Below are 26,500 nucleotides of genomic sequence, written 5' to 3'. Positions count from 1 at the left end.
TTATGCTGAATTCAGATGTGTCCTCAGGTTGGGAGACACTCTTATAGATTCTTGCCATGAAACTGCACAAGTACCCTTTTCCCTTTCTGATTCTTTCCTTTCTGATCCACTGTACCTTCCCATTCCCAGGATGGTGTTAAAAAACATGCACGCGTGAGCCACACAGGTGGCTCAGTCGGGTGAGCCTCCAACTCTTAATTTTGGCTCAGGTCATGATCTCATAGTCGTGGGATCGAGCCCCATGTCAGGCTCTGCACTGAGCATGGAGCTTATTTGGGATTCTCTCACTTTCTCTCCCTCTGCCCCTCTCCCCTGCCCACTCACTCTTTCTCTAAAATAAAAAAAAAAATTTCATTTATTAAAACAATAAAAAACATGCACACATGCCTGCCATGGCATACACATCCCACAAAATGCATCCAATAATCTCCTACTGGTGAGTTTCCTGAGGGCGAAGCCTATAAATTCATCATCCTCGTAACAATACGGAGCCTTTCGTAAAATAGACCGTGTGTCCATATTTAGAGAGTTTCAGACCATGAATGAGGAAAAAAGCCGTGGTAAAGTTGAGTTTCTCTTTTACAAATCCCTTCTGGTATGGATGGCTACATTTGCTCAGCTTCTACATGTTCAGAGGGCCTTTTATTTTTCATGCTGTAGCAGAATTAACTAAAATTTTCTAAGAGTTTATTATGATTCAGACCCTAGAATAAGTGATTTGCATGCATTGTTTCTTTTAATTCTTTCAACAGTTCCATCAGGTGGGTGAAGATCTAAGTTGCAGTTAGTAAGCTGAGGGTCTGGAATTTTAAGATATTTATCCAGTCACGTATAGGTCTTCAGTGTTGGAGCCGGAATTTGAACCCAGGTTTGTTTTGATTCTAAAACTTGTGCTCAGTGAAGTACCTGGTTTTATGTTTCCTGGTTTTTGTCATGTTTTGTTTGTTATTGTTCTTGGCTACTGAATATCAGTATAAAAAAAAAAAACAACAACACAGTAAAAGGTTATTTCCATGTCTTACCAGTTTCTCAAAAGAAGAACAGAATTTTCTAAGAGTTTGGTAAAACAGGCATATTCCTTTTTTTTTTTTTCTGGCAGATTTTACACAATAAAATGATAGCTTTTTATTTCTTTTAACCACAGTTTTAGAAAAACGTGAATCCAAAATAGGAAAGCAAAAGCCATAGCACAGTTGGGAAGGCACTGGTCAGAGAATGCCTGGTGAGTTTGGGGATATGACATGCTTTTGGCATTGCTTCTAGAACGTTGGAAGCTGTTGCGCTCCCACTGGCTCGCTTTCTCACTTGTTCCCAAAGGGTGAGAAGTGAGAGGACTTTTTTCTCGCTCACTTTAAAAATGTCCCTGTAAATGATAACACGCTGCCTGGGAAAGTCACAGGGTAAAATCATGGGGGTGTCGGGGGGAGGTTGTGTTTGCTAACTTCTGGGAAATTGCAGGCTATCAGTCAGTGGTCAGCACATTGAAAACCAGGCCCCTACACTGTTGTCATTATGTTCTCAGCCAGTGTGAGGAACCTGGTGGCAATGAGAAAATGTCATGACCAGAGCACAAACGGATCTGGGTATAGATCGGTATAATATGTAGTGGAGACATAGATGGATATAATAAAAAACAACACTTTGTATTCTTTACTCTTGGTGCCACTAAGAAAACCTGCTCTGTTACAAAACTGAAAGTAGGAGATTTTTTTTTCTCTTAACCAGAGGAATGCCCTCTTTAAATATATCTCTTTTCTACGACAGAGTTGCTGATGGGTAGCTATGTTGGTAGCATTTGTGAATCTTGCATTGGGAAGAGTGATCCTGTGGTTTTCCCTCATAGAGCAAAACCTTTGATGTAGTCAGCAGTCAACTCCTGGAGAACAGGGACCATGTCTTAAACATTTCTTGTGTCCCTAATACTGAGCCTAGAGATGGCACGTAGTGTTTGTTCACCAACCGGCTCAATTTTACAGCAGGCTGACCAACTGTTTGAGCTGCTGTTACCATATTTGGCTGTGCTGTTGACCCATTTGCGCTGTCTCTGAATACTCTGTATATATAACCCAAGTGACCACCCCACAGGCCCCGTCTGCACCTTTAGTTCTGATTTGCTGGTTAAACAAATTTTGCTTAGTGATTAAGACACAGACTGTAACTAGGATAATGGCATAGAAAATGTCTCATCAAGTTGCTGTTGAGGTTTTTGGATAATAGGGTTAAAATTCAGAATGACCTTGAGTATAATGGACACAAATAAGCAGAATTAAGACCATTAAGGAGGTATAACTTCTGGAAAACTAAATATAACATGGGGCTGTATATATGTGAGTTTGGTAGCAGGGAGAGGAGGGACTCATTGTATGAGTCAGCAACATACTGCTTTATCTTCTTAATTATTGGGCACACACTGCCAGTTACCCACAGGAGCATAACATGTGGGCACTGCCGGGTAACATTTCCAAAGTACTTGGCATTAGTCAGACATTTTTTTTTTTTTTAATAGAATTTTCTGTCCACTCTGGCTGGAGAAAAATGTGGAGAATTTGTCAAGGGTCCAGAGCATGGCAACTCTATGCAGAGGAGTGCTGGAAAATAGGACCCACTAAAAGAGGCTAATAAATAAGGATTAATTATTTAGCGTGATCCAAAGCAGCCTAACGGGTGATTAAATTAATGGTCTTCCGTAGCATGTATGGTTATTATGTAGAAGATGATATAATTATTTCCACTGTGAATAGAATTAGGGAAATGGATTTACATTAGAGTTAAAGGAGATTTTGAGGCAGCATTAAAGAACTTCTTGATTAAGGATTGTTGGATAGTGGAAAGACTTCTCAAGTGGAAATGTGAAACCATGTTTCTTACAAAATAGGAATGGGGGTGCGTACCGCCCTCCAGTTACCATTAGATGCAGTTGGGGTGGAGGTTGACACACTTTCCAGATAACGTTCCATGCTGTCTGTCTCACATCGTATTTGACATTTTCAGCGAGTACCTCAGGATTCCCTTTTGTTTGTGTTTTTCACAGGTAATACAAATGTGCAGACCTTGCTTTTAATGATTGTTCAGTGCATTTCAAGCAAGTGAGAGTTTAAACTGCAAACCGAAAATTACATCACCTACGAATCAACTTGCTGCTCGCTGTCACAGGAGCCCTAGAATATTGTCAGTTCAACTTGCCTTCTTCTTTTTCTTCTTTAGAAAACTCGCTGTGCGCCCTCCTCAACTGTTCCGCAATGAGTGCCAAGTCTGCCATCAGCAAGGAAATTTTTGCACCTCTTGATGAAAGGATGCTGGGAGCTGTCCAAGTCAAGAGGAGGACAAAGAAAAAGATTCCTTTCTTGGCAACTGGGGGTCAAGGCGAATATTTAACATATATCTGCCTGTCAGGTAATGAAAAACAGACCTTAAGAACATTTAAACAGCTTCATTTTAAAGCAGTTAATTCTAAGGTATCCAAGAGCTGGGTATACCCAGCTTTTGCACACATCTGCTCTTCCAGTCATGTTTCCTGTTTCTTTTGATGTCCCCTCCGGTCCTTTTTCCTTAGTGGAACCTCTATTTTTGATGTTGCTTGGTGTAGGAATGGGAATGAAGTTCATTTTTCAACATAGTTTCCAGTTCATGAAGTGCTTCTCTTAAGGGGCTGACAGACACATTTGTTTGGCCATACTTTCCTTCACTAGGACATTGACAGAAAGTGGGTTCTCCTTTAGGACTTTTTGCTTGAGGATAATTCCTGGTATCTGGATAATTGTCATTACCACCAGCCTGAGTTTCATTGGGTTTCTTTTCCTTAACCGTTTCCAATAATCAGTAATAGTTTGTCTCAAGATAAATATGGACACCTTAGGGAACATGAGAAAGTAGGTGCAGTGCCCAAGTCATTGCTTTGCCTGACAGCTGTCCCTTGTCAGGAAGAGGCATCTGTTCTATTAAGCTTAGAATTTTGTGGGATTATTTTCTTTTCTCTTTCTGCTTGTGATTGTAGATGTGTGGGACTTCCTGTGGATTCCTACCAAGCTTTTGAGATAAAATTTGGATAAGTTTTCCATGGAGTTGTGGTGATGCTAACTAAGCTGAACACCTGAGGCATTTGTAATAAATCTGATAATACTTCTTGTAACTGGGCAATGGAGGAATGAAGCTTGCCTTAATTCATCTTTTTTTTTTTTTTATTTCCTTCACTTGTGGCTTGGGAATAAAACTTGATTTTTGGACCAACTTTTAGATTAAAAAAAAAATAAGATTCTTAATTAGTTTATCAGAATTCACTTCAGTGTGTAGATAGGTTTTTTCCAGATAGAATATGTAAAGATAATGACAAGACAGTGTCTTAGTTTATAATGAAATGATGACATAGCCTTTTGGTAAGAATGTCTTCTCAGTGGTTAGAAGAAAGCTTTTATTTAAGTGAGTGTGAAAGAATTGACCTTGAGTTATTCGTTTTTCTTTCTGAATTCCAAATTAGGATTAGATTAATAAAATTTGGTTATTGGAGGACATTTGCATTCCCCTAGTGTGCTGGGTAGTGCTTGGCATTTAATAGGGGCTCAATTAATATCTAATGACTAAGTGGAAGAAGGAAGTAACCTTTCCTAATACCTTCCTAGTATTGTGTTAATGAGCTTCAGGTCTTGGAAATATTTTCATAATGTTAAATTTTAATTCTAGAGTTTTGTTTGCACCAATAATGAATAGAATGCATGATAATGAATTTTGTTTTGTGTTTGGGCTGAGCTGAATGTGAGCTGAGTATGGGCACATAGCGACTCTAATTTTATTAAGTTTTATTCCATATGTGTTTCATTGAGATTTCCTCTGAAGCTGGGTAGTTGAAGAAAAAGTGGACGGTCTAGAAGTCACTGGAGTTTTGCCTAGTACATACCTTTGACTGGAAAAGACAGCAGTTCTGTTTGCATTTGAGGCATATGCTACTGTCAGCCTATTTCTGATCACAAAATCTGCAAGAGTGATACAGGGACTCTCTGCCTGCCTCGTCTCAGTGAAATAGCAGAGCCGTTTCCCCCGCCATGGGAGATAATGACCTAGACTTATCCGCTATCTGCGTTTCCCTTGTAGATTACCAAGACTTTAGTTTTCAAGTTTGAAACGATGAGAATTCCTTTTTCAGAATTCCATTCTAATGGAGGAAAATATCTTGTTCTCATAGTCTTCATCGTCGTTCTTTTCATGGATTTGAATCACAAGAGGATAGGTTGATAAAGTAGACCTGACAGTTAAGCAGATGGTTTTATGGAAATTGGGGCAGGAGACGACCAGACAACTTTGACACCCAAGTTTTTTGCAGTTTGATTTTTTTCTTATAATGGAGAAAGGAGCAGCCTTCTTTATTTTCTAACTTCCATGAAGCTTAGAGGCATAAGGTAATGTTTTACCTGGTAAGTAATTAATTCCTCAAATATTTATTAAGTATTTTTTATGTGCTGAGCACTCTAGGTGCCGGGCATGCAGCTAGGAGAAAAAAACTCACGAAGCTTACTTTGTTTGATGGAAAGGAGCAGTAGACATCAATCAACCACTCGCTAAAATAAACATAATTATTAACTGTGAAAAGGCTCAAAAAGAACAATACAGTGATGCGAAAGCATGTGTGAGGAGAATTTGTCCTGGCTGGGAGAACCCAGAGCTGCGAGAAAAGTAGGGCCTCCCTGGTTCTGAAAAGGCATGGTGTGTGTGTGCAGTGAATGTTCCTGGCAGAGGGAAGGGCCGCCTCATTAAAAAGACTGCGCTGGATTTTGAGTTGCTCCTTTTCTCCCATGCGGTCTCAGGATGACCCTCTTGTAGCTCAACTCACAGAGGTGGCTGTGAAGTGAAAGCCGAGCCCTGGAATGACAGCCTCCTTCCTGCTATTAGCGTGAACCACCTACGCCTTCTGGGAGGCCAGGCTCTTCTCTTGTGGTTTGGTTGATGAAAACCAGCTATCCAGTTGGAACAGGCAAGATTTGTTCAAATTAGGGCAATGTCTGAAAATAATATTTAACCACTTTTAAGCAGTATAAAAAGTTGAAAAAAAAATTTTTAGGGGAAGAATATCTCAGCTTTCAGACCTTGCCAGCACATGCATGTAAGCATGAGTGTTGTACATATCCAGTGTCTTTTACTGATTTGTGTGTGTGTGAGCCTGGCAAATTTCAGATCTGAGAGGGTGAGCCTGTGATCCTCAGAGTTATTATTTTCAGAGCGAATTGCATGTCTTTTGGAGGAATCCAGAAAGATGTTGGAGCAGGGGAAGTAAGATGATCTTTCTTGGGTTATTTAGCTGTGATTGTGTAAGGAGAGAAATAATCTCTCCAGTTCATTTGTGGAGCCTTGGAGTAGAATTTGAATGTTTCTCTTTGGACTTCCCAAATGGCTTCTTGGATGGTGTGCAAACATTTATTTACTGACATGCTTTGGTTGATTTGCATTCTCAAAGCCTGTTTTCCACTTTTTCTTTTTGGCAATGGCTAAAATTAAAAAGACGGACAATACCAAGTGTTAGCAACCACGGGGAGCAGTTTGAACTCTCATACTTTGCTGGTGGGAGTGTTCACCAACTGCTTTGGAACAATTTGGCAGTTTTTTGTAAATTCAAACATGCACTCTGACTCAACGACTCTATTCCTAGTCATTTACCCAAGAGAAATAAAAAAACATATCCACATAAAGACATGTACATTTAATTTGGTATTTATAATAACCAATACTCAGAACTCAAGTGTCCATCTACATGTGAATGAATAAACAAATTATCTTCTATCTATGGAATACTCCCTAAGAAATGAATTGCCAGTACATGCAGCAACATGGATCGCTCAAAAGCCTTATGTTGTATGAAAGAAAGAAAAGACAACATGCTGTATGATTCTATTTACATGAAATTCTAGAATGGACAGAATTTAAGCTGTAGTGACAGAAAGCCCACGGGTGGCTGACAGGGTTGGGGTCAAGGATTGACTGTAAAGGGGCATGAAGGAATTTTTTGCAATGGTGTAAGTGTTCTGTATGTTGACTGAGGTGATGGTTATCTGGGTATGTATCTTTTTCACAACTTATCAAACTGTACACTAAAAATAGGTACATTTTATTATATGTAAATATATCAGCAAAATCTATTTTTTTAATGTTTATTTATTTTTGAGACAGAGACAGAGCATGAACAGGGGAAGGGCAGAGAGAGAGGGAGACACAGAATCGGAAGCAGGCTCCAGGCTCCCAGCCATCAGCCTAGAGCCTGACGCGGGGCTCGAACTCATGGACCGCGAGATCGTGACCTGAGCTGAAGTCGGACGCTTAACCGACTGAGCTACCCAGGCGCCCCTTAGCAAAATCTGTTTTAAAAAAAAAAACTCTTACAGAGTCACTAGTGGGATGATGGTAAGAATTTATTAACCTTCAGGGTGCCTAGGTTTACTCAGTCGGTTGAGTGTCCGACTCTTGATTTTGGCTTAGGTCACAATCTCATAGTCCGTGAGATCCAGTCCTGCATCAGGCACTGTGCTGGCAGTGTGGAGCCTGCTTGGGATTCTCTCTCTCAAAAATAAATAAGTAAACTTAAAAAAAAAAAAAAAAAAAGGAATTTATTAACCTTCTTATGTCTCCAGCCTCCTCCTATAAGGAAGACAGAAACCAGTCCTCTCATTCATACAGATGAGAAGTTATCCTACACAGCCTTTTTGAGCCCTCAAACAGAAGCAGCTGTGTGTCAGGGAAATCTGTGCTTGAATCTATATGATGTGAATGTCAGTGCATTCCAAGTTCCTTATCGCACCTGACACATTGCCAAGTACAGACACTACGCTTTGTGTTTAACTAGAAGATGCCATTTAAATTTGTGGCCCACTACATACCTGTTTAGACTTTAGACTTTAAAATTTAGAAGGGTTAACTCATTCAAAGTATAATGCAAGCCCCACCCCCAAGAATTTCTACAGTTGGTGGCCCCTTCAATGAAACTTGGGTCTATAAAACTAAACTGGAAACATGCTAAGAAGTTAAAAACCAGTTTATTAGTAGAGGCCAGTTAGCTACTGAACATTCCATAATTTCATGCTTAAAATCTATTTTCCCAGTCCTGTTTTAATTCAGTATATGCCATGTATGATGCTAGCCTTCACATCCATAAATGGATAAAAATCTTTACTTGGCTGCTACTCATTGTCCCCATGAAAAGGAGTATGAAGAAATTTCAATTTTTGTGATTAATACCTTCTTTTACGTCTTTTGTTGAAACGAGATCTTTATCTTTTGGAAATGATTTTAGATGTTTAGAGAGCAAAATTTTCTTATTTAAAAAAAATAGTTCTGAATGAACTTTGATGAAATAATTTATGTAAATGGATCCCTGTGGAAGGTAGTTACATGGGATAGGAGCCTCGAACCTGGCAACACTACTCTTCATCTCCGCAGTTGCCAATCCTACATGTTCCTTAAGAGTCACACTGGGAACTTGTCAAAATCCAGATCTAGGTGCTACTGCAGTAGCACCAGCAGGGAGTGGTAAAACTTACTGTATTTTGAATGTGTGACCTCGAAGATACTGAAGCCAAGGTTGAGAAGTTTCGTTACGTTGGGGAGTTCTACTCCAGGTTGTCTCATTGGTGTGCTTGACGTAACAATACATTTTTGCACTCCACTCTATCCAGAAAAGTACTTCTTGGCCTTGCGTGTTTTGTAACCATGTTCAAACCTCTGAATTTTTCTGGGCTTCGGTTTATTTACTTGACAAATTCAAAGGTTCCTTTGGGTTCTGAGGTTCTAGGATTCTGAACCCGTTGGAAATTTTTACCAAATCGGATTCTTATTTCATACATGGCATGTAGGGAGAAATTCAGGCTGCTAATAAACCAAATGGACACTTAGAGCATTTATGAAGGTTCGAGAGCATTCTTTATAAGTTGTTACTGGAATTAAGGTAAGCAAAGTTAATTTTCAGCAGTCTGACATAGAAAGAAATTCTTTTCACCCGCTTTCTAATTCTGACAGGATCTCATCTCAAGGTCTGTAAATAATAGGAAAGAGAGAAGGGAAGAATACAAGACGGATGAAATTTGACCTTGATAGAAATGGTTTCTTTAGGAATGGTGAGTTAACTTTCCAACAGTTTTTTATCCAGGAAAATGAAAAAATTCACTCTGAACTCAGAGGTATACAAACATATTCACAGTAAAAGAAGAAATACAAAACAACTACAATAATTATATATTTATAAATCTGTATTATAGAAGTAGTACATATTACTAAAACTATGAATCTTTTATAAAATTATGTAGAAAAAAATAAAAATCATTAGTCTTACATATATTATTTATTGTCATTCCAGTTAATCCTCACAGCATTCTTACCAATTAGGTGTTAAGTTCTTCATTTCACAGACGAAGGAACCAGTGTCATCAGAAGTCATGCCATTCCAGAGCCACCATTTTGGAAGTAACAGACTGAGAAATCCACCCATTCCTTATTACCCCAGTGGCCATGCTCATACTGCCATAGTACCTCATTTCTGCTGACTTAGGTCACGAGGGGGTGTGGTGTAGAGAGGACTGTGTTTTGTTTTTTAAGTTTATTTTTTTATTTTGAGAGAGAGAGAGAACCAGTGGGGGGGGGGGGGGAGCAGAGAGAGAAGGGGACAGAGGATCCAAAGTGGGCTCTGTGCTGACAGCAGAGAACCTGATGTGGGGTCTGAGAACCGTGAGATCATGATCTAAGTCAAAGTCGGATGCTCAACCGACTGAGCCACCCAGGTGCCCCAAGAGGGCCGTGTTTTAAGGAGCAGATTCCTCCCTAACCCTTCAAAACTGGTAAGACATTGAACACTTTTGACCTGTAGTCTTGCTATAATTTCTGAGGTTATTGATTAATAGACTCTCCTACATTTGTAATATGTATCAGAAGTCTCTTCTCTCATTATTGTAGAGATTTGACATATAAATCCAGCCATAAAACTTTAAGTAGCTCTGGAAGACGGTGCAATATAAAAGTTATTTCTAGTGCCTTATGATTCTTTCTAGATCCTCTTTTATTTTATAAAAATGAAGTATCCTCTGATATACTTTATATTGAGAATTTGGTTCTTCTGTGTGTGTGCATAGACACATTTGATTGAAACATTTGTAACAATAATCCTTGGGTGAGTGGAGTTAAAAGTGGAGAAATGGTTTTCTGAAATGTCTTCTGGCCCAGTGGATTCTGCCACCAGGTGTTATTTATAAATGACCTTCAGCGTAGAGGCACCTGGGTGGCTCAGTCAGTTAAGCACCCACCTTCGGCTCGGGTCATGATCTCGTGGTTTGCGAGTTCGAGCTCCATGTCTGGCTCTCTGCTGTCGGCACAGAGCCCGCTTTGGATTCTCTGACTTGCCCCTCCCCCTCTTGCTCACGTGCTCTCTGTCTCTCTCTCTCTCTCTCAAAAATAAACATTTTTAAAATAAATAAATAAATAAATAACCTTGAAGATAGCACCTGCCAAGCACCTATCATGATTCAGTGCACGATACAATTAGATCGGCACCAAGCCCCCCCTTTGAATTCGTGATAGTAATCAATACTAGTAGTAGTAATGGTATTTATTGAGTTCCTATAACAGACATGGTTCTTTGCCCTTTATATATTAACTCACTTAATTCTTACAGCAGTGCTACAAGGTACATAACAGTATTGTCTTCATTTTGTAGATGAGGAAACTGAGCATTTAGCAGTTAATTAGCTTGCCCGAGATCATCAGCTTACGAGTTACCAGACAGGGATTTGAACCCAGGGAGTGTGATTGTAGGTCTGTATTCCCTTAGCCACTGAGAGAGAGAGTGTAAGAGTTACCTGAGAGAGAACGTCCCAAACCAAACTTCTTTTCTCACCCTCCTCACACAACTTTAGTGATAATCGTGTCTTGATATCACTCTGCTTTCCTACAGGTTTAGGCCTCGGTCGGTCTTGGCTGGGTGGTGACAATCCCGTAGGCCGATAACTGGACTGTTAATAAAGCCTATCGGAATGACAGCGGATGTATTTGACTCTTAGAGAAGATTCATTCCCCGGGGGAATTCTGATAGGCTCCTGACAGAACACTGCCGTGTAGGAAACTGTTTTTGTTCAGTTACATAATAGAAAAAAAGTGGATGCCTTAAAAATTTTTTAGAGCTTCCTTAATGGTTCTCGAGCTCTTCCTGTGAAAACTGGGGGTAATAATATGTGTCTTCTAAAGCCTGGTGAATAGGAGATGCCAAAAATGGGTAACTAAGCCCTTCACGGGTATTATCTCACGTAATCCTCACGACAGTCTTGTGACGTGGCTTCTGCTTTGCAGATGAACCAGCAGAGGCTCGAAGTGGGGGTGAGTGCCCCGCGCAGGGCGAGACGGCCGGAGAGTGATAGATTGAGACACACATCCGGACCCATCTCCCTCCAACGTGGGCATGCTTGTTAGTCTGTTTTCTAGGATGGGGCTGGGTCTGAGAAACAGAACTCTCCCCTTCCTTAGAAACAGTGTGGCAGCATTCCTTGATTGAGCAAAGCGTTTTCATCTCTGAGGGTTTAGAGGCTGAGCTGTCAACCACTTGAGCTTTTCTAGTGGTTTCGCACGCCAACGGAGTTTTCTTTTTCCATTCTCTCATGTATGCGTTCCAGTACTAAAGCCAGATGGAAACAAGGGAAAACTCTTGACAGAGGCTAGTGCCAAAACATTTCATTTAAAAAGGAAACTCCATCTGTGTGCTCTCCTACCACACAGCCCACTGTTAAGAGCAGGAATTTCACAGCTGATTCCGTCATGTTCGCTTTGGTTAATTTTGACTAATTGCAAAGGTAGAGCAAGCGTTGGTTGGGGGATTGCCGACTGAGGCAGCTCTCCTTCTAGAACGTGGCCGGCAAGGCCCTGTGTAGCTGGCAGCCGCTGACCAAGAAGGCAGGGTTGTAATCCATGCAGATGCATTCTTTGTTGGTGGCGCTTGTCTCAGTTACCGCTTTTAGAAGTTAGCGCTCTTGGCTGTTGTGTTGCAAGTTGAACATCATCAGGATTTCATTTGTCAGTAGTTGTAGTCAGAGGCGCTCTGGGATGCTACCAGTCACTGTTGCTTCCTGTTTTCTTCTAGCCCCAAACAGCTACAAACCACAGGCTTAGGTGTCAGACTGACTTAGGGTAAAATACTGCTTGTATTAGCTCTTTGAGACTCAATTTTCTCATCTGTAAAATGGAAATTATATATATCCGTCCCAAGGGCTTTTTGAAGATTAAACTGAGCTATATATGTGTGTGTGTATAAGGCCTCATACATGGGAGGCCTTCAGCTTTATGAGTAAATTATCTTGTCAAAATCTTGTCATTATTGGGGAGCTTGGGTGGCTCAGTCGGTTAAGCATCCGACTTCGGCTCAGGTCATGATCTCGCGGTCCGTGGGTTCGAGCCCCGCGTCGGGCTCTGTGCTGACAGCTCAGAGCCTGGAGCCTGTTTCAGATTCTGTGTCTCCCTCTTTCTCTGACCCTCCCCTGTTCATGCTCTCTCTCTCTCTCTGTCTCAAAAATAAATGTTAAAAAAAATTTTAAAAAAATCTTGTCATTATCTTGTCATTAAACGGGACATCCACTGATTCTTGCCATACAAAGCTAATTCATCTGCAGCTTAGAAAACATGTAAATATATGTCAGTGACAGACTTCTGTGACCCATGTCAGGTGAGACAAAAACCACGTGAAAAGCCCAGATTTGCCTTGGTGGCTTCCTCCCTTCTTGTCCATACGTTTTTCCCTTCCCCTCCCCTCTTTGTCCCACCCCTGCTAGGGATCTCAGTCATCCTGACTCCCGATTTCTCAACCAAGGCCCTCTTAATTTTCTATGTTCCAGAATGATTCTGCACACACCCCCTGCTAGAAATGGGGGCTGGGAGGCAGTGCGCATCACACTTCTGTTTCTGAGAGTCTACAGACTTCCACTCTGATTTCGTGGGTGTTTATGACATACTGGACATACTGGAGGCTGAAGTGGTTGTGTTCAGGCCTCTTTATGCAGCTTTGTGAGGAATTAGAACTGGCTCAGTTGATGGAGTCCCTTTCCCTGAAATGGGAGATGTTATTTTCCTACACCTATCTTCAGTGGATCAAAAGACAAATTGAAACAAAATAAAACAAAACATTCTCTGGGGTCAGTCAAGTGCACTTTAAGCAAACAGCAGAAGTGGGAGAGGCTGGTACAAACGCCTGTGGACCCTGCTTTTGAGCCCAGATCAGGTTCTTATTTGCCCAAGTCCTTCCTGTTACCCTTCCTTTAGAGAAAGAACAAACACCAGTGATATTCGTATTCCAGAATCCATCCCAGTTACAGTCATGCTATGCCATATGCAGAATTTCCCACAAGAAACTATGAATAACCACAAGGGCAGTGAGGTTTCCAGGTTGTCTAATCCCATGCAGAAGAAACGACCAGTTTCTGTGCTCTGAACTTGAGCACATTTTCCCCGCCCCTGGCTTCCCGGGTCATATTCCTAATAGCACTGAGTATTGCTGGGTTGTTTTGTCAGTTTGCTTTCTGTTTACCTCCCCAGACTGCCAGCCCCTAGAGAGTAGGGGCCCTGTTGTAGATGTCTCTCTGTTCCCGGTGGAATGGATAAGCACCTTGGCGGGAGTGGGGGTCGGGGGGTGTGTGTGAATCAGGCGATATTCTACTCTACTGAGACTGCACCGTGGACTCACTTTCTGGGGTGGAGCTCCAGGCTATGAGGCCACACATTTACTCTGGGTTTTACCAGCTGGAACTGGTTTGACTTTTCTTTTTTTTGAACTTGCTGTTGTTATTCACCCGAAGATGCTGCCGGGTGGTTTTTTTTGTTGGTTTTTTGGTTTGTTTGTTTTCTTTTCCCTCTTGGAATTCATCAGGTAACTGAGCAGGAATTTTTATTCTACCTATCAGCCCAGTTACCAGGAAGAAGATACAGATTTCCCTGGTTTATTCAGGCTTTTAGAATCATACAAAATGAACAATTTATAAATGATTCCCTTGTAATGTACAGTGGAAAGCTATTATCTCAAATTTGTGAAGTACCTGAGTGTTTCTCCTGAAGAAAGTTCATATTATAGAGGAATAAATGACCATTTAATGGCACTGAATATATCAAAACTTTCTCTGAATGTTCTTTTCTTACAGGACTCGTTTTCAGTTCTACATTTTCTTAAAAATGGCTTTCAAGGAGAAAATGGGAACTGTTTTTATTAAAACTCTGTCTGAGGATATTCATAGTGCCCTCCCCCCACACATATACCCTTTTAGCTCAAATTATTTTTCAACCACCACACGTGGGTCCCGTGGGGCCTAGGTTGTAGAACCTATACCCAACTGCCATTTCAATGTGTGTATTCAGTTTAACAAATTACACTGTTCTCAGAAGCCTATCTTGATCCTTGAGATCTAAGAGAATTGAGGACAGCCCTCTCTGGTTTTCCAGCTAATATGAGTAAGCAGCAGTTATATAAGTTTTTATTCAAGTCTTTTATTCTGTCTTGCAGATAACTAAGAGTCAACTATGTTTTTGGATCCCTGAATGTTTAAGTATATTTCTCCCAATAAATGTACATGTGTACATTGTTGTACTTTATCAGAAACATAGAAAGTGCCCCTGATAAAAAGAAAGAAAGAAACAATGAGGGGGGCAGTGCCTGGGTGGCTCAGTCAATTAAGCATCAGACAATTCTTGATGTTGGCTTGGGACATGATCTCATGGCTCGTGAGTTTGAACCCCATGTCGAGCTCTGCGCTAACAGTGTGGAGCCTGCTTGGGATTCTCTCTCTGCCCCTCCCCAACATATGCTCACATGCGCACGCTCTATCTCTCTCTAAATAATCATTTTTTTTTAAAAAAGAAAAAGAGTGGGAAAAATAATGATTTTGGCTTTTTAGCTTCATGGTTTTTAGTATTCTTCCCCCTTATAATATTCTGTTTTGTCCTCTCTTTTTCACTTAGCACAGTAACAAAATTTTTTATTATCCAGTCTTTGTAAAGATAATTTTAATGGATTTTTGAGTGCCATAGAGTATTTCTCTATTTATCTGTTGCTGCATATTTGTTTTTTCAATTCTCATAGTGAGAAATAAGGAACTTGGTCTTGCCTTTTTTGTTTTTTGTTTTTTGGTTTTTTTTTTTTGTAATACCTATCTTATAGGTGAGGACGTTGAGAATCACACAGATAACTTGTTAGAGGAACCATGCGCATCACCAGGAAGTGGTAGAGGGACACTGGAACCTCAACACCATGCTCTGCTCAGGGTTCTGTCATGGACCAATGCGAGCTTATTTCAAAACCCAGATCTATCAGAAGTCCTGAAAAGTAAAATATCCTATTGCACTTTGTGTGCTTAATGGCTGGTTAACCATCCCTCTGATATTTAACCAACTTCTAGATCAAGTTCTCTTTAAGGCATGTATGATGACTACTTCCATTAGGGCTAGAGCATTATTTGATTTCCATATGCATTTATAGGTCTACACAAGTAAGTGTGTGTGTGTGTGTGTGTGTGTGTGTGTGTGTGTGTGTATTTGCAGAGAAAGAGAGGATGAAGGTAGTCATCTTACCTAGAGTCAGCCCTAATGCCCCTTAAAAGAGGAAGTTCTTCATCTTTTTTGGTCTGGTTCACTTATGAATTCATCAGACATCTTCTACTGTTGTTAGATGAGGAATGGGCAAAGTGGTAAATGTCAACCAAAGATACACATGCTGTTTTTCTAGGTCAGTGCATTTCATTAATGATTCACATTTGGCATTATATCAGATCGCACATTTGGACCAACAGAGCAAATAGGCTGAGGGAAATGAACTTCTTAGGAAGTTTCTTTTAGAATGGTGTAATTTTATGTCTAGAAGAATCTTTAGTCATCCCTAAATCAAACACCAATGTTCACATGGAAAATGAGGCCCAGAGGGGGTGGATGGCTTGCCTGCTATTGTGGAACGACTACAATAAAGTGAAAGAAGGAAAGCCATGTGCTCAGACCTTCTTGCCAGTATGGTTTTTAACCTTGGGGCCCATTCTGATTGAAGTGGGTTAGATGAGAAAGAGATGGGCTTCATGGTTATGCTGAATTTGGGCTACATCTCCGTGCCATTCCTTCTTATGTCGCTACGGGAGCAGTTCGTACCACGAACTCCTGGAAGGATCCTGTCAGCTGCGGATCAGGCAGGTGATCATGCCTCTTCTAGGGTTTGAATGTCACAAGAAAGTGGCATGGGCTCAGCCATAAAGGCCAAGTGTTTAGTCTTACCCTGCTTCTCTGTCACTTCCTATGGGCATGGGGATCCATCAGGTGGACAGTGTCCAGTGAGAGTGTTTGAGGGGAAAGACCGAAATGCCATTGTCCCTGAATGTGGTACACCACCTGATTGACTGGGTTAAGAGACGAAAACGATAGCATTTCCATTTAAAATATTTACATATTTTCATAATATTTAAATATTTACATAATATTTACATATTTACTTAAATATGTACATATTTGTTTAATATGTACATGTTCACATAAATTAGAAATATGTAAATTCTAATTTACATATTTTGTGTATGCTTATAATTGCCATAATATTTTTTTTTTAATTTTTTTTTTCAACGTTTTTTATTTATTTTTGGGACAGAGAGAGACAGAGCATGAACGGGGGAGGGGCAGAGAGAGAGAGGGAGACACAGAATTGGAAACAGGCTCCAGGCTCTGAGCCATCAGCCCAGAGCCTGACGCGGGGCTCGAACTCACGGACCGCGAGATCGTGACCTGGCTGAAGTCGGACGCTTAACCGACTGCGCCACCCAGGCACCCCATAATCGCCATAATATTTTAGAGCAGTAGTCCAAGCGTGTAATTTACAGATATGCATATACTGGAAGTTAATACTTCTTTGTTTTTTATGGAGAGAATGTGTAGTTACAAATGGTTGAAGAGCCCCAGCTAGAGTCCTGGGGGATGGAAACCTTTGCTACAGTAATAACGTCTTACCAATGGACTGCAATCTGTTCTAAAATCTCTAGCTTTTGGAGGTCGTTGCCCAAAGCAGTGAGCATAGAACTGCCCGTTGGAATCCGCCTCAGCCCCACTCCCTGACCACTAGCCACCCCTAGTGATTCCATGGCTTCTGCAAGGTAGAGAGCCAGCCAGCTGCTGTGTAAACTAAGTGTCCTAACAGACGAGAAGCCTGTCACAGTGCTTAGCACTTGGTGGTTGTAAGTGAGAGCCCACCTTTTGGAACCTGAAATGTGTCCAAAACAGTTATTTGTTTCACTTTTAATACTAGGTTTGATTTGGACCAGACGTAAACATTTGTGACTTACTTTTAGTCCACTGACATCAGGTCGGGACTGGTTTATTTAGTTCTGAAGCTTCTTGGCCTTTTGTACTGTTTAAAACAGGGAAACCTACATTTCCTTTCTGGACCTGATATTTATTGATTCATCCAGGGGAGCCTTGTTCTTTGCTGATAAAGCAAAGTCCACGGTTCCCCTGTGAGAAGTTCTGTTGGAGCTAGTGCATTTCCTTTTTTGTACATGAGTGTTTTTCTTTGTCACTGGTTACACTTCATATATAAGAGTTGTGCAGACCATTTACTTATGGCACAGCTATGCCAACCTTCTTTGGGAATGAAATTTTTTGAACTTAACTTCAAATACCATACTAGGTCTGCAAAAGACATTCAGATGAGCCATATCTTACATAAAGATAAGCATAAATTACAACACCCCCTTTTCCATGGAATTTGGAACTATTAAAAAGATCACTTTGGATTTCAGAAATAACCCAGCTCTGAGATCAGGTCTGATTTTCTGTGTGTGTTTCAGAGGTTATCTTTACATCTTTTCTGCATTTCTCCTCACTTCATATCCTATTCAACTACTATTAGGTACTAATCTCCTTTGCTTCTCAGAGACTCCTTTGCAGCCCATCCTGGTTGGCCACTGTTCCCTCGCTCTGAAATCACTTTCTCTTCTACCAACACAGTTCCTCCAGAGTGACTGATCTGTTAGGAGAAAAATAATCCCATCTACAAAAACTTTCAAAGATTGGCATGTCATTGGAACACCTTCTCTGAGGGCATTTGTATTTGCAGAAAGTGGCATCCCCTCTAAAGCTGGTGGTAGTGGTCCTAGTGACACGCAGAGCACTTATAGAGCAACTACTACCACCCATTATATACCTTGTCAGATCATTGAATCTGGGGTTGCCACACGCAACTGATAAATGGTAAACATCTGGGCATCCTGTTTTGATCATTTCTCCATAGTGTTTATTTCCTTCTATATCTGTTGGAAGCATTCATTTGTTCAGTGTTGATACGTAAGGACTCTTGCTTGGAACCTTTTTCTGTGGTGACAGTTTTTACCTTGAATTTTAGAGGTCAGCCTGCTAAATGGACTTTGGTGTCATTTAACTTGGCTACTGTTGGTTTTTGCGTTTTAACAAACAGTGTTAACAGCAAAAATGCAACTTGACACTTAGGAGACTTCCATAACTCATTTTCATAAATCAACGTACTAACCAAGAGCATTTCACATCTTGAATGCCTCCTTCAGTTTCAGAAAGTACATTTATGGTGGGGTTTTTTGTTTTTTTTGTTGTTGTTTTTTTTTAAATCACTGTTAGCCAGCCTTCCAGATAAAATTTACTGGCTTTAAGACTGTGACATGATAGGGATCTTATTGCCAAGACTTTTCTACATAATACTTCAAACTCGCTTCCTTCCAAAATCTAATTTTATTTTGAGCTGCAGTTCAACTCTGTGAATGTCGAAGTCAGAGAAAGAAAAGGAGTCTTCTTCTCCATAAAATGAGTTCTCTGAGTCTGGACTAGAAAGACTTTGCAGGTCACAAGCAAGGAGAGAGTTTTGCAGAAATGAGTTTAAATTTCCCTCTGGCCAGTTTTATTTTTTGCCTAGAGGTAAGAAGAGGATGGTAGTACTTGAACCCTTTTGAGGATACAGCACTTGGCATTATACAATGTAGTTATAGTGTCATAAATACTTTGGTCTGTGCAGTCTTAAACATGGGATTTGGACTGGAATGATTTACTTAGATTGGTGAGTTGGCCTACTCTAATTTTAGCCTAATCTCATGAGCCCAATTAGAACTTTCAAGTTTTGCTTTTATGAGAGATGCTTCGGAGAGCATCATTTTCCTAAATGTCTAATGGGTCTTGAAAAGATGAGAGTTCTGTGTGCATGCTGACAAGTCACGTATACCGTATTGGTGAGAAGTTGCAGAAGCCCTTCTACCATGAGGCTGTCTTTTGTCATATATAGAGTAACAAGTTGGGAAGACGTGGGCCCAGAAGTGGCCAATCAAGTGATAGCTCCGTGTACATAATCTATGCTTCTTCCATATCCAGGATCAAAGCTGTCAGAAGTAACTCAGCTTAAGGGCAAAGGCTTTGGAGACAGAAAAAAAATGTGGCTTTGAATCTGGGCTCTACTGACTAGGTATGGGAGCTGTATAATCTAGAGAGAACCTTCTGAGCCTCAGTTATCACTTACACAAACTGGTGATTACAGATATCTGTCTTGGAGGGCTATTGTGAGAGCTGAAAAGATTGTGTGAGGAGACATCCGTAAACAGCCTTGCTTGGCCCCAGAATATAATAAATGCTTAATAAATGTTAGTTTCCTCACCATCCCCACCTGACATTTGAAAGCATTCTTCTATTGGTGACAAGGAATGAGAGTCATCGGTCACCTGTCAGAGACTGAACTGGAAAAGGCAAGAAAGCAACTGGTGACTGTACATTCCTCAAACAGGAATTGAAATTCTCTGGAGGGGCAAAAGATGGTTTCTAGTCCAAGGAGCTTGACACACATTAGGAGCCCGATTGCAAGTTTTGTCACTGCCATATTGGCTTGTATGAAACTATTCATTCTAAAGATGGAAATTACCCATCTTTTCTGAAGAGCAAATGAGTGACAAGCTAATGGAGTTTGAATTGAAAGTGAGAAGGCTGAATACTCAACATCATTAAATATGCTGAAAGGTTTTGGTGTAGAGAAGAGCAGGACTGGCTCAGACACAACTCTTTTGGATCTCAGCCATATCCCTTTCTAGCTGTGACCACAGAATGCAGCTACCCTCCGTGAATCACTTTCCTCACCTAGACAACAGGGACAACAGGGACAACTCATACTTCATGGGCTTAGTGTAGAAATTAAATAAAGCCACCTGTAAGTAGCCTGGCACACCACAGGCCTCAGTAAATTCTTGTTGACAGTTAAGCGCAGAATTTGTGTGCATGTGGGGGAGGGCAAATCATGCAAACTGTGGCTCCATCCCTAGATTGCCCCCAAAATAGGGGCGCCTGAGCAGCCTAGTCGGTTAAGTGTCTGACTTTGGCTCAGGTCATGATCTCATGGTTTATGGGTTCAAGCCTTGCATCGGGCTCTGTGCTGACAGCTCAGAGCCTGGAGCCTGCTTTGGATTCTGTGTCTCCCTCTCTCTCTCTGCCCCTCCCCTACTCACATGTTCTCTCTCTTTCTCTGTAAGAAATAAATAAACATGAAAAAAAAGATTTTTTTTTTAAAAAGAGCCCCAAAAATACATTGAATGCTTAAGCAGTGGTACGTTCAGGGGAAGAACACGGTGGGAACCACATCTGACTACTTTATGGCTGTGTTCCCTGTTGACACCCACCCAGAGTGCTGTGGCCCTGACCTCAGCATGAGTGCTGGACCTGTCACGAGCTGAGTTCCAGCATTCTGTTTTGAAGGCATGGTCAACTGGTGTATTACAAAAACAAAACACACAGACACTCGCCCAGTTGTTAGTAGAAGTTTGTTCTGTTTTGTTTTTAAGCTGCTATCCTGTCAATTTTTCTTTTCTCCTTAAAATGCCTTTGTTTGGGTGGAGAGCCTTAGATTCCAGTAGGCAGCAGGCAGCTTTCAAGGTTCCTACCCAGGGATGGCTTTAAGCCGTGCACCCAGTCCCCAAAGAGCCTGGATTCCCTGCAGTTTGATAACATGCTTTAAGGGTGTAAAAGAAACTTCTGAAAACCAGTTTCTGGTTTCTCATTTTATTTTCTCCATGTTCACTTCTATGCAAACTAAGGCCAGCCCTTTGTATTTACTTCTACCATTAAAAGCTGTAAAAGCCAAAGCCTGCGGCTGAGGACTTAGTCTGTAGCGTATCAACTGTGTCCCTCACTGGGTAGCGAGACCTCCCTGCATCCCTGCAGGCGGCAGCGAAGCCCTCTCCTGCCAGTGTGCCATGAACTCCTTACTGAGATCTTACTCTTCTCTGTGTAACTCCAGTCTTCTGTAAGGGGCAGTGATTTTTGTTTTCTTAATTCTTTGACTCATATGACCAGACACCTGGTGCATAATGTTTTCTTCGTGTTCAATTACTCAATTGTTTGCCAGTTGGAAATGAAACTCTCCTATGCTTTTGGATACGCATGGGCATGAGTAGCCACTTAGCTGCACCGTGTAGTGGGAAAAAAAGCGTGGGCCTTGGGATCAAACAGACTTGGGTGTGAATCTTGCACTGAATACCAGCTGTGTGATCTTTGGGGTTTTTTAAAATTTTTTTTAAATGTTTGTTTATTTTTGAGAGACAGACAGAATGTGAGCAGGTGAGGGGCAGAGGGAGAGAAACAGATTCCAAAGCAGGCTCCAGGCTCTGAGCTGTCAGCACAGAGCCCGACACGGGGCTCAAACTCGCGGACCGTGAGATCATGACCTGAGCGAAGTTGGGCGCTTAACCGACGGAGCCACCCAGGTGCCTCAGCAGCTGTGTGATCTTAAGTAGGTTATTTCCGCGCTCTCTGCCTTGGTTTCCTCACCAATAAAGCTGAGTGTTCGGTGTGGTTGTAAAGTTTACAGCGAATATGCGTGAAGCACCTGGCGTGTTTCCGGGCACACAGTAGTGCTGTTGAATGGGAGCTGCTGCTCCTGTGGTCGCTGCCTCCTGGCTGTTCACCCAGCTGGTGTGGAGCCCTGGCGCTGTGTCTGTGGAAAAGAACTTGCCAAGACAAGCAGGGTCAGATCCTCAGGCCACCTGCAGGCTGACATGTGCTGCGCCTCAAGGAGCACTCTCGGACTTCGCCACCACAGCCACCCACTGCTCACCGTGGGCCTTGTGCCCATATTGCTTCCACTGAGGGCTGTGACTCCCCAGTTTCACTTCGCCACTGGGGTTTGAGTGTCCCTAATCGTTCCTGGTGGTGAGAGTTCTGTGCTGTCAGTGCACCCTGCTGTCATGCCCAAAGTGGCCAGGGACCGACGTTCCAACCTGTTTGTCCTCATCAGCAAAGGAGACAGCCGGGACCCCAGGGGCCAGGTCACAAAAAGACGATAAACCTTAAGGCTTTTCCTTGCCCTGGTGTGATGAAGATGGAAAAGCCATAGCATGGCTGTTGTGGCAGCTGGAGCAGAAGAAGCTGGATACGTGGCTGGTGGAAGCTTTGGCATCAGACCTGGGACTCCCTGGGCAGGTGGGATGGGGGCCCCAAGGAGGGTGATCACTTTAACGTCTGTCTACAAGACATACCACTAGTCCTCTGACTGTTGGGAATGGGGTGGCCTCCTAAGGACGTTACCCTGCCTTCCTGCCACATTCAGCATAATTTCTGTAGACCGATAACTGAGCATAAAAGAACTTTCAGATGGAAACAATAATACAGATAGCTACCATTAATTAAACACTTATTATATGCCAGTTACTAGACTTGGCAGCTACACATAGGCTCTCACTTAACCCATTGATACCAGCCCTCCCAGAGAGGCATGTGTGCGTGCTAACCCCTTTCCTCAGATGTGCAAGGTGAGGAGTTAGGGAGGCTCACTGACTTGCCTAATGTCCCAGAGCCAGTAAATCCTGGAGCAGGGATTTCAACCAGGTCCTCCGTCTCCAGACCCTGAGCACTGAACCTCCATGCATGGACAGAAGTGCTTCCTAAAGCCTCTTCTTTCTGTGTCAGGCTGTGTCCCAGTCCTCAAGAATATTCCTCTCTCACCAGAAGCTAAGGGACATTATTGATCATTTATTTTAGCACCACTCTTGCACTGCCTTAGAGCAACCTGATTTGATAGGAAAGATGATCCGTATTCTCCCTGGTGGTAGGTTGCAGTGGGAACCAGACACCATTGACCTCTTATCATGCAGGTCGTATATGTGCCCGGTCCATATCTGGTGGTCACACCAGGGTCAGCTCGCATTCAGGTCTTTGTGCTTCTTTTCTTAGTAAAAGGCAGTGGTGAGCAGTTTGGACATGAACTTAGTAGAGGTGGGAGTGTTTGCTTCATGTACACCAACAGCTAATGCAGGACCGTGGTCCCCACAGCTCTGGCTACACTGCCTCAAGGGACTTTCCTCTGAGCTGCTTTGTTATTAAGCATGTGGGGCTCTGCTCAAATGAGCCGTCTTTACCCCCTCAGCCTGCTGTCCCCTCCATCATGCAGAATAGTTCAGGGTCTCATCAGCTGCTACCCCCCACCTTGCTTAGTTAGCCAAACCCATTGTAAGACAAAAGAGAAATAAAACAGCCCTACTAATTAGGGTCCACACTAACTTTTATGTTCCCTCGTGTCACCTTAGTGAAGGAGCTGGAATAATCTTTCAGGCCTAGGTTTTGGAACCCCTCACACGCATGCCAGAAATGTTGGGTGGCCCGTTTTCTTTAGAAAAGTCTGGTCCCTGTCATCTCTGATGGTGGGTGACCAGCTCCCCATCCCCTTTCTTCTGGTGATCTGGCAGCCCTTACAAGGATCCTCAGCCCACTCTGGGTGCTCTGTCTTCTTCCACCTCCCCCGACTGCCACCCCGACCCCGCCCAGGAACAGCAAGTGGTACTTATTACCCAAACATCTGCGTGTACTTAGCCTTTTCTATGTCCATTTTGAAGAAGATGATGACCTCTCCTCTTAGTGTCAGCACCTCTGAGCCTCATGGCCTCCATTTAGCTCGAGTCTGTTTTATTCATCCATTCAGTAAATATTTATTGAGATTTTACATGCACAAATATAAATATAACTGCTTTTGTGGTATTTAAATGGTGGGGAGAGAGCCATAAATTAAATTATCAGCTGTAAAATACTGAGTCGATTTCTCTGACGGAAAAGAGCAGAGCAGAGCTTAGTGACTTCGGTAGGAAATGAGTGGCAAACTCAGATGTGCTGGTGGGAAAAGAGTTTACTGGTGTTGCTGGGAAGTAGGTGGGAACGACACTGCCTACAGACCAGCACGGCTCCCTACAGCAGAAGAGAGCAGGCCAACTTGAGAAACAGAAGGCCACTTATGACTATAGCACAGCAAACAACGGGAAACTGAGGGACATCGGGGTAGACCCAAAAATATGCCCATCTCCTCGTGCCAGGAATCTGTGACGTTTACCTTATTTGGAAAAAGGGTCTTTTTCCAAATTGCAGATGCAATTAAATTAAGCATTTTGAGCTGAGATTACCCTGGATTATCCTGGTGGGGTTTAAATAACATCATATGTGTCTTTATAAGAGCAGCAAAGGGAGATCAGGCACACAGAGGAGACTATGTGAAGACAGAAGCAGAGGAAATTAGGTGATGTGGCCACAAGTCAAGGAGTGTTACCAGCCATGAAAAGCTGGAAGAGACAAGGAACAGATTTTTCCCAAGAGCCCCTGGCAAGACCACAGCCTACTGACATGGCGGCTTTGGACTTCTGGCCTCCAGAACTGTGAGGAAATAAACCTAGGCCGTTTTTAGCCACTCAGTTTGTGATAAATTATTATGACAACCACAGGCCATTTCCCTCAAACATTCTTTGATACAGCATTCAGGATTTTTGAGATTTTGACGAGGCCCATTCCTTTAGACTCAGAGGAATGCTAGAAGAGGTACAAAAGACATTATTCTTACCTTCTTCCTCTCTGTCAGGAATTTAGTGGAAATTCAAGCAAGAACATGTTTGTATATTGAACACTTTGCATATGCTTACAAGTATATGAAGAAGAAATTGGGGGTATCTTTTTACCATTAGGAGCTTTGTAATCTGGTTTCCTCCTCTGAGCTGGAATGCCCTATGGTCACACCTTCTCTGGTTTTGCTTGTTGGACAAAATATGTTGAGAGCATAAGCAAACCAAGAGGGAAAATATTCCTTTTTCCCTGTGCTTAATGAGAAGAGGTACTTACCTAGTTCCTAATGTAATTTTTTCCCCTCGAATAATACTTTAAAATCTTTCAACCTAGAATTTTGTTCTAATGATAAAGAGAGTTTTAATTGTGGAGTTGGGATTACATTGTCGTGATTCAGAACATTAAATTCTGTTTGCAGAGCATGAATAGTTACAATTCTGCCACTTCAGAGATTTTGTTTTTTTCTAGAATAACTCAAAAAGAGAAATATAAAATGATATTTGGTTTAACATCCTTCACGTTTGCATTTGGTTGTGCAAAATATTAGGAATGAACTTTATAGAAGTTTAGGAAAGGTTTGTGGAAAAAGTCCATACTAATAACAGGCATGTATAATATACGATGACTATGCTCATGCCGACGTGTATTAACTATGTGCATTTACTTCAATAGGCCCCTTGGTCTAGAAGCTTGAAATAAGCTTATTATTTGTCTTAATGGGGTTTTCCAAGTATTTAATGTTTTTTTAAATCTTTTTATGGAAAATTACTAATATGCAACAGTAGAGAGAATAGCATAATAAACCCTGTGTGCCCATTGTCCAGTTTTAACAGTTAACTCACCTGACTAGTCATATTGCATTTATTTCCCATCTGCTTCCTCTCCCTGAGTCATTTTTGTATAAATCATCTTGTTTCATTCTTAAATATTTCCATATGTATATATTTAAAAGACAGAGACTTTTAAAAAGCACAGTCAAAATACCAACATCACAGCAACAAATGCCTTAATGTCATCAGATCAAGTCAGTATTCAACTTTCCCAATTGCCCCATGTATATTTATCTCTCATATGTAAAAATTTGAATGAACTATGAAACGTATCTATCTCTGTCTCAGTCCATATCTATCCATCTCTCTGTGTATATATATAATGTTCATCCTACTTCATACATATACATATGTGTCTGTACAGTTTTTTATATTTATATAAATATAAATTTTATATAAATGTAAATTTATATTTACATACAGAAAAGCATGAAAATTGTAAAAGTATAGCCCAGTGAATTTTCACACTGGGAACACCTCTGTGTAACCGGCACCCAGATCGAGAAACTGAGCACTACCGACTCCTGAGAAGCTCCCTGCATCCTTCCCACAATACCTTCTCCCCCACGGATAACCATTATTTTGGTTTCTAGCACCATGTATTAGATTTGCCTGTCTGTGAAGTTTACGTAAATGCAATCTTAGAGTATGTGCTAATGAGTGCTTGGCTTCCTCCTCGCAATATTGTTTGTGAGATTGGTTCACCCATGTTTCATGGAGCTGTAGTTTATCATTCTCATTACTGAATAAGATTCTGTTGTAAAAATTGTGCTACAATTATTCTATTTTTTCCAGCATCTAGACTTTTTCCAGGTCTTGGTTATTACAAATAGTGCTGC

General features: G+C 41.6%; 1 protein-coding gene across 4 annotated transcripts in view; it reads left to right on the top strand.

Moving 5' to 3' along the window:
- Window positions 1–26,500, top strand: part of STXBP6 (syntaxin binding protein 6) — a 245,281-nt gene that overhangs the window by 75,029 nt on the left and 143,752 nt on the right. For all 4 annotated transcript variants that reach the window (XM_042942873.1, XM_042942872.1, XM_042942871.1 and 1 more), the window contains one exon: window positions 3,205–3,393. In XM_042942873.1, the coding sequence (XP_042798807.1) occupies window positions 3,240–3,393 (154 nt within the window). In that variant the 5' untranslated portion in view covers window positions 3,205–3,239. The remainder of the gene's footprint in view (window positions 1–3,204; window positions 3,394–26,500) is intronic.

This window comes from Panthera leo, chromosome B3, assembly GCF_018350215.1.
Source record: "Panthera leo isolate Ple1 chromosome B3, P.leo_Ple1_pat1.1, whole genome shotgun sequence".
Classification (NCBI taxonomy): domain Eukaryota; kingdom Metazoa; phylum Chordata; class Mammalia; order Carnivora; family Felidae; genus Panthera; species Panthera leo.
This window is presented reverse-complemented; position numbering and strand designations above follow the sequence as displayed.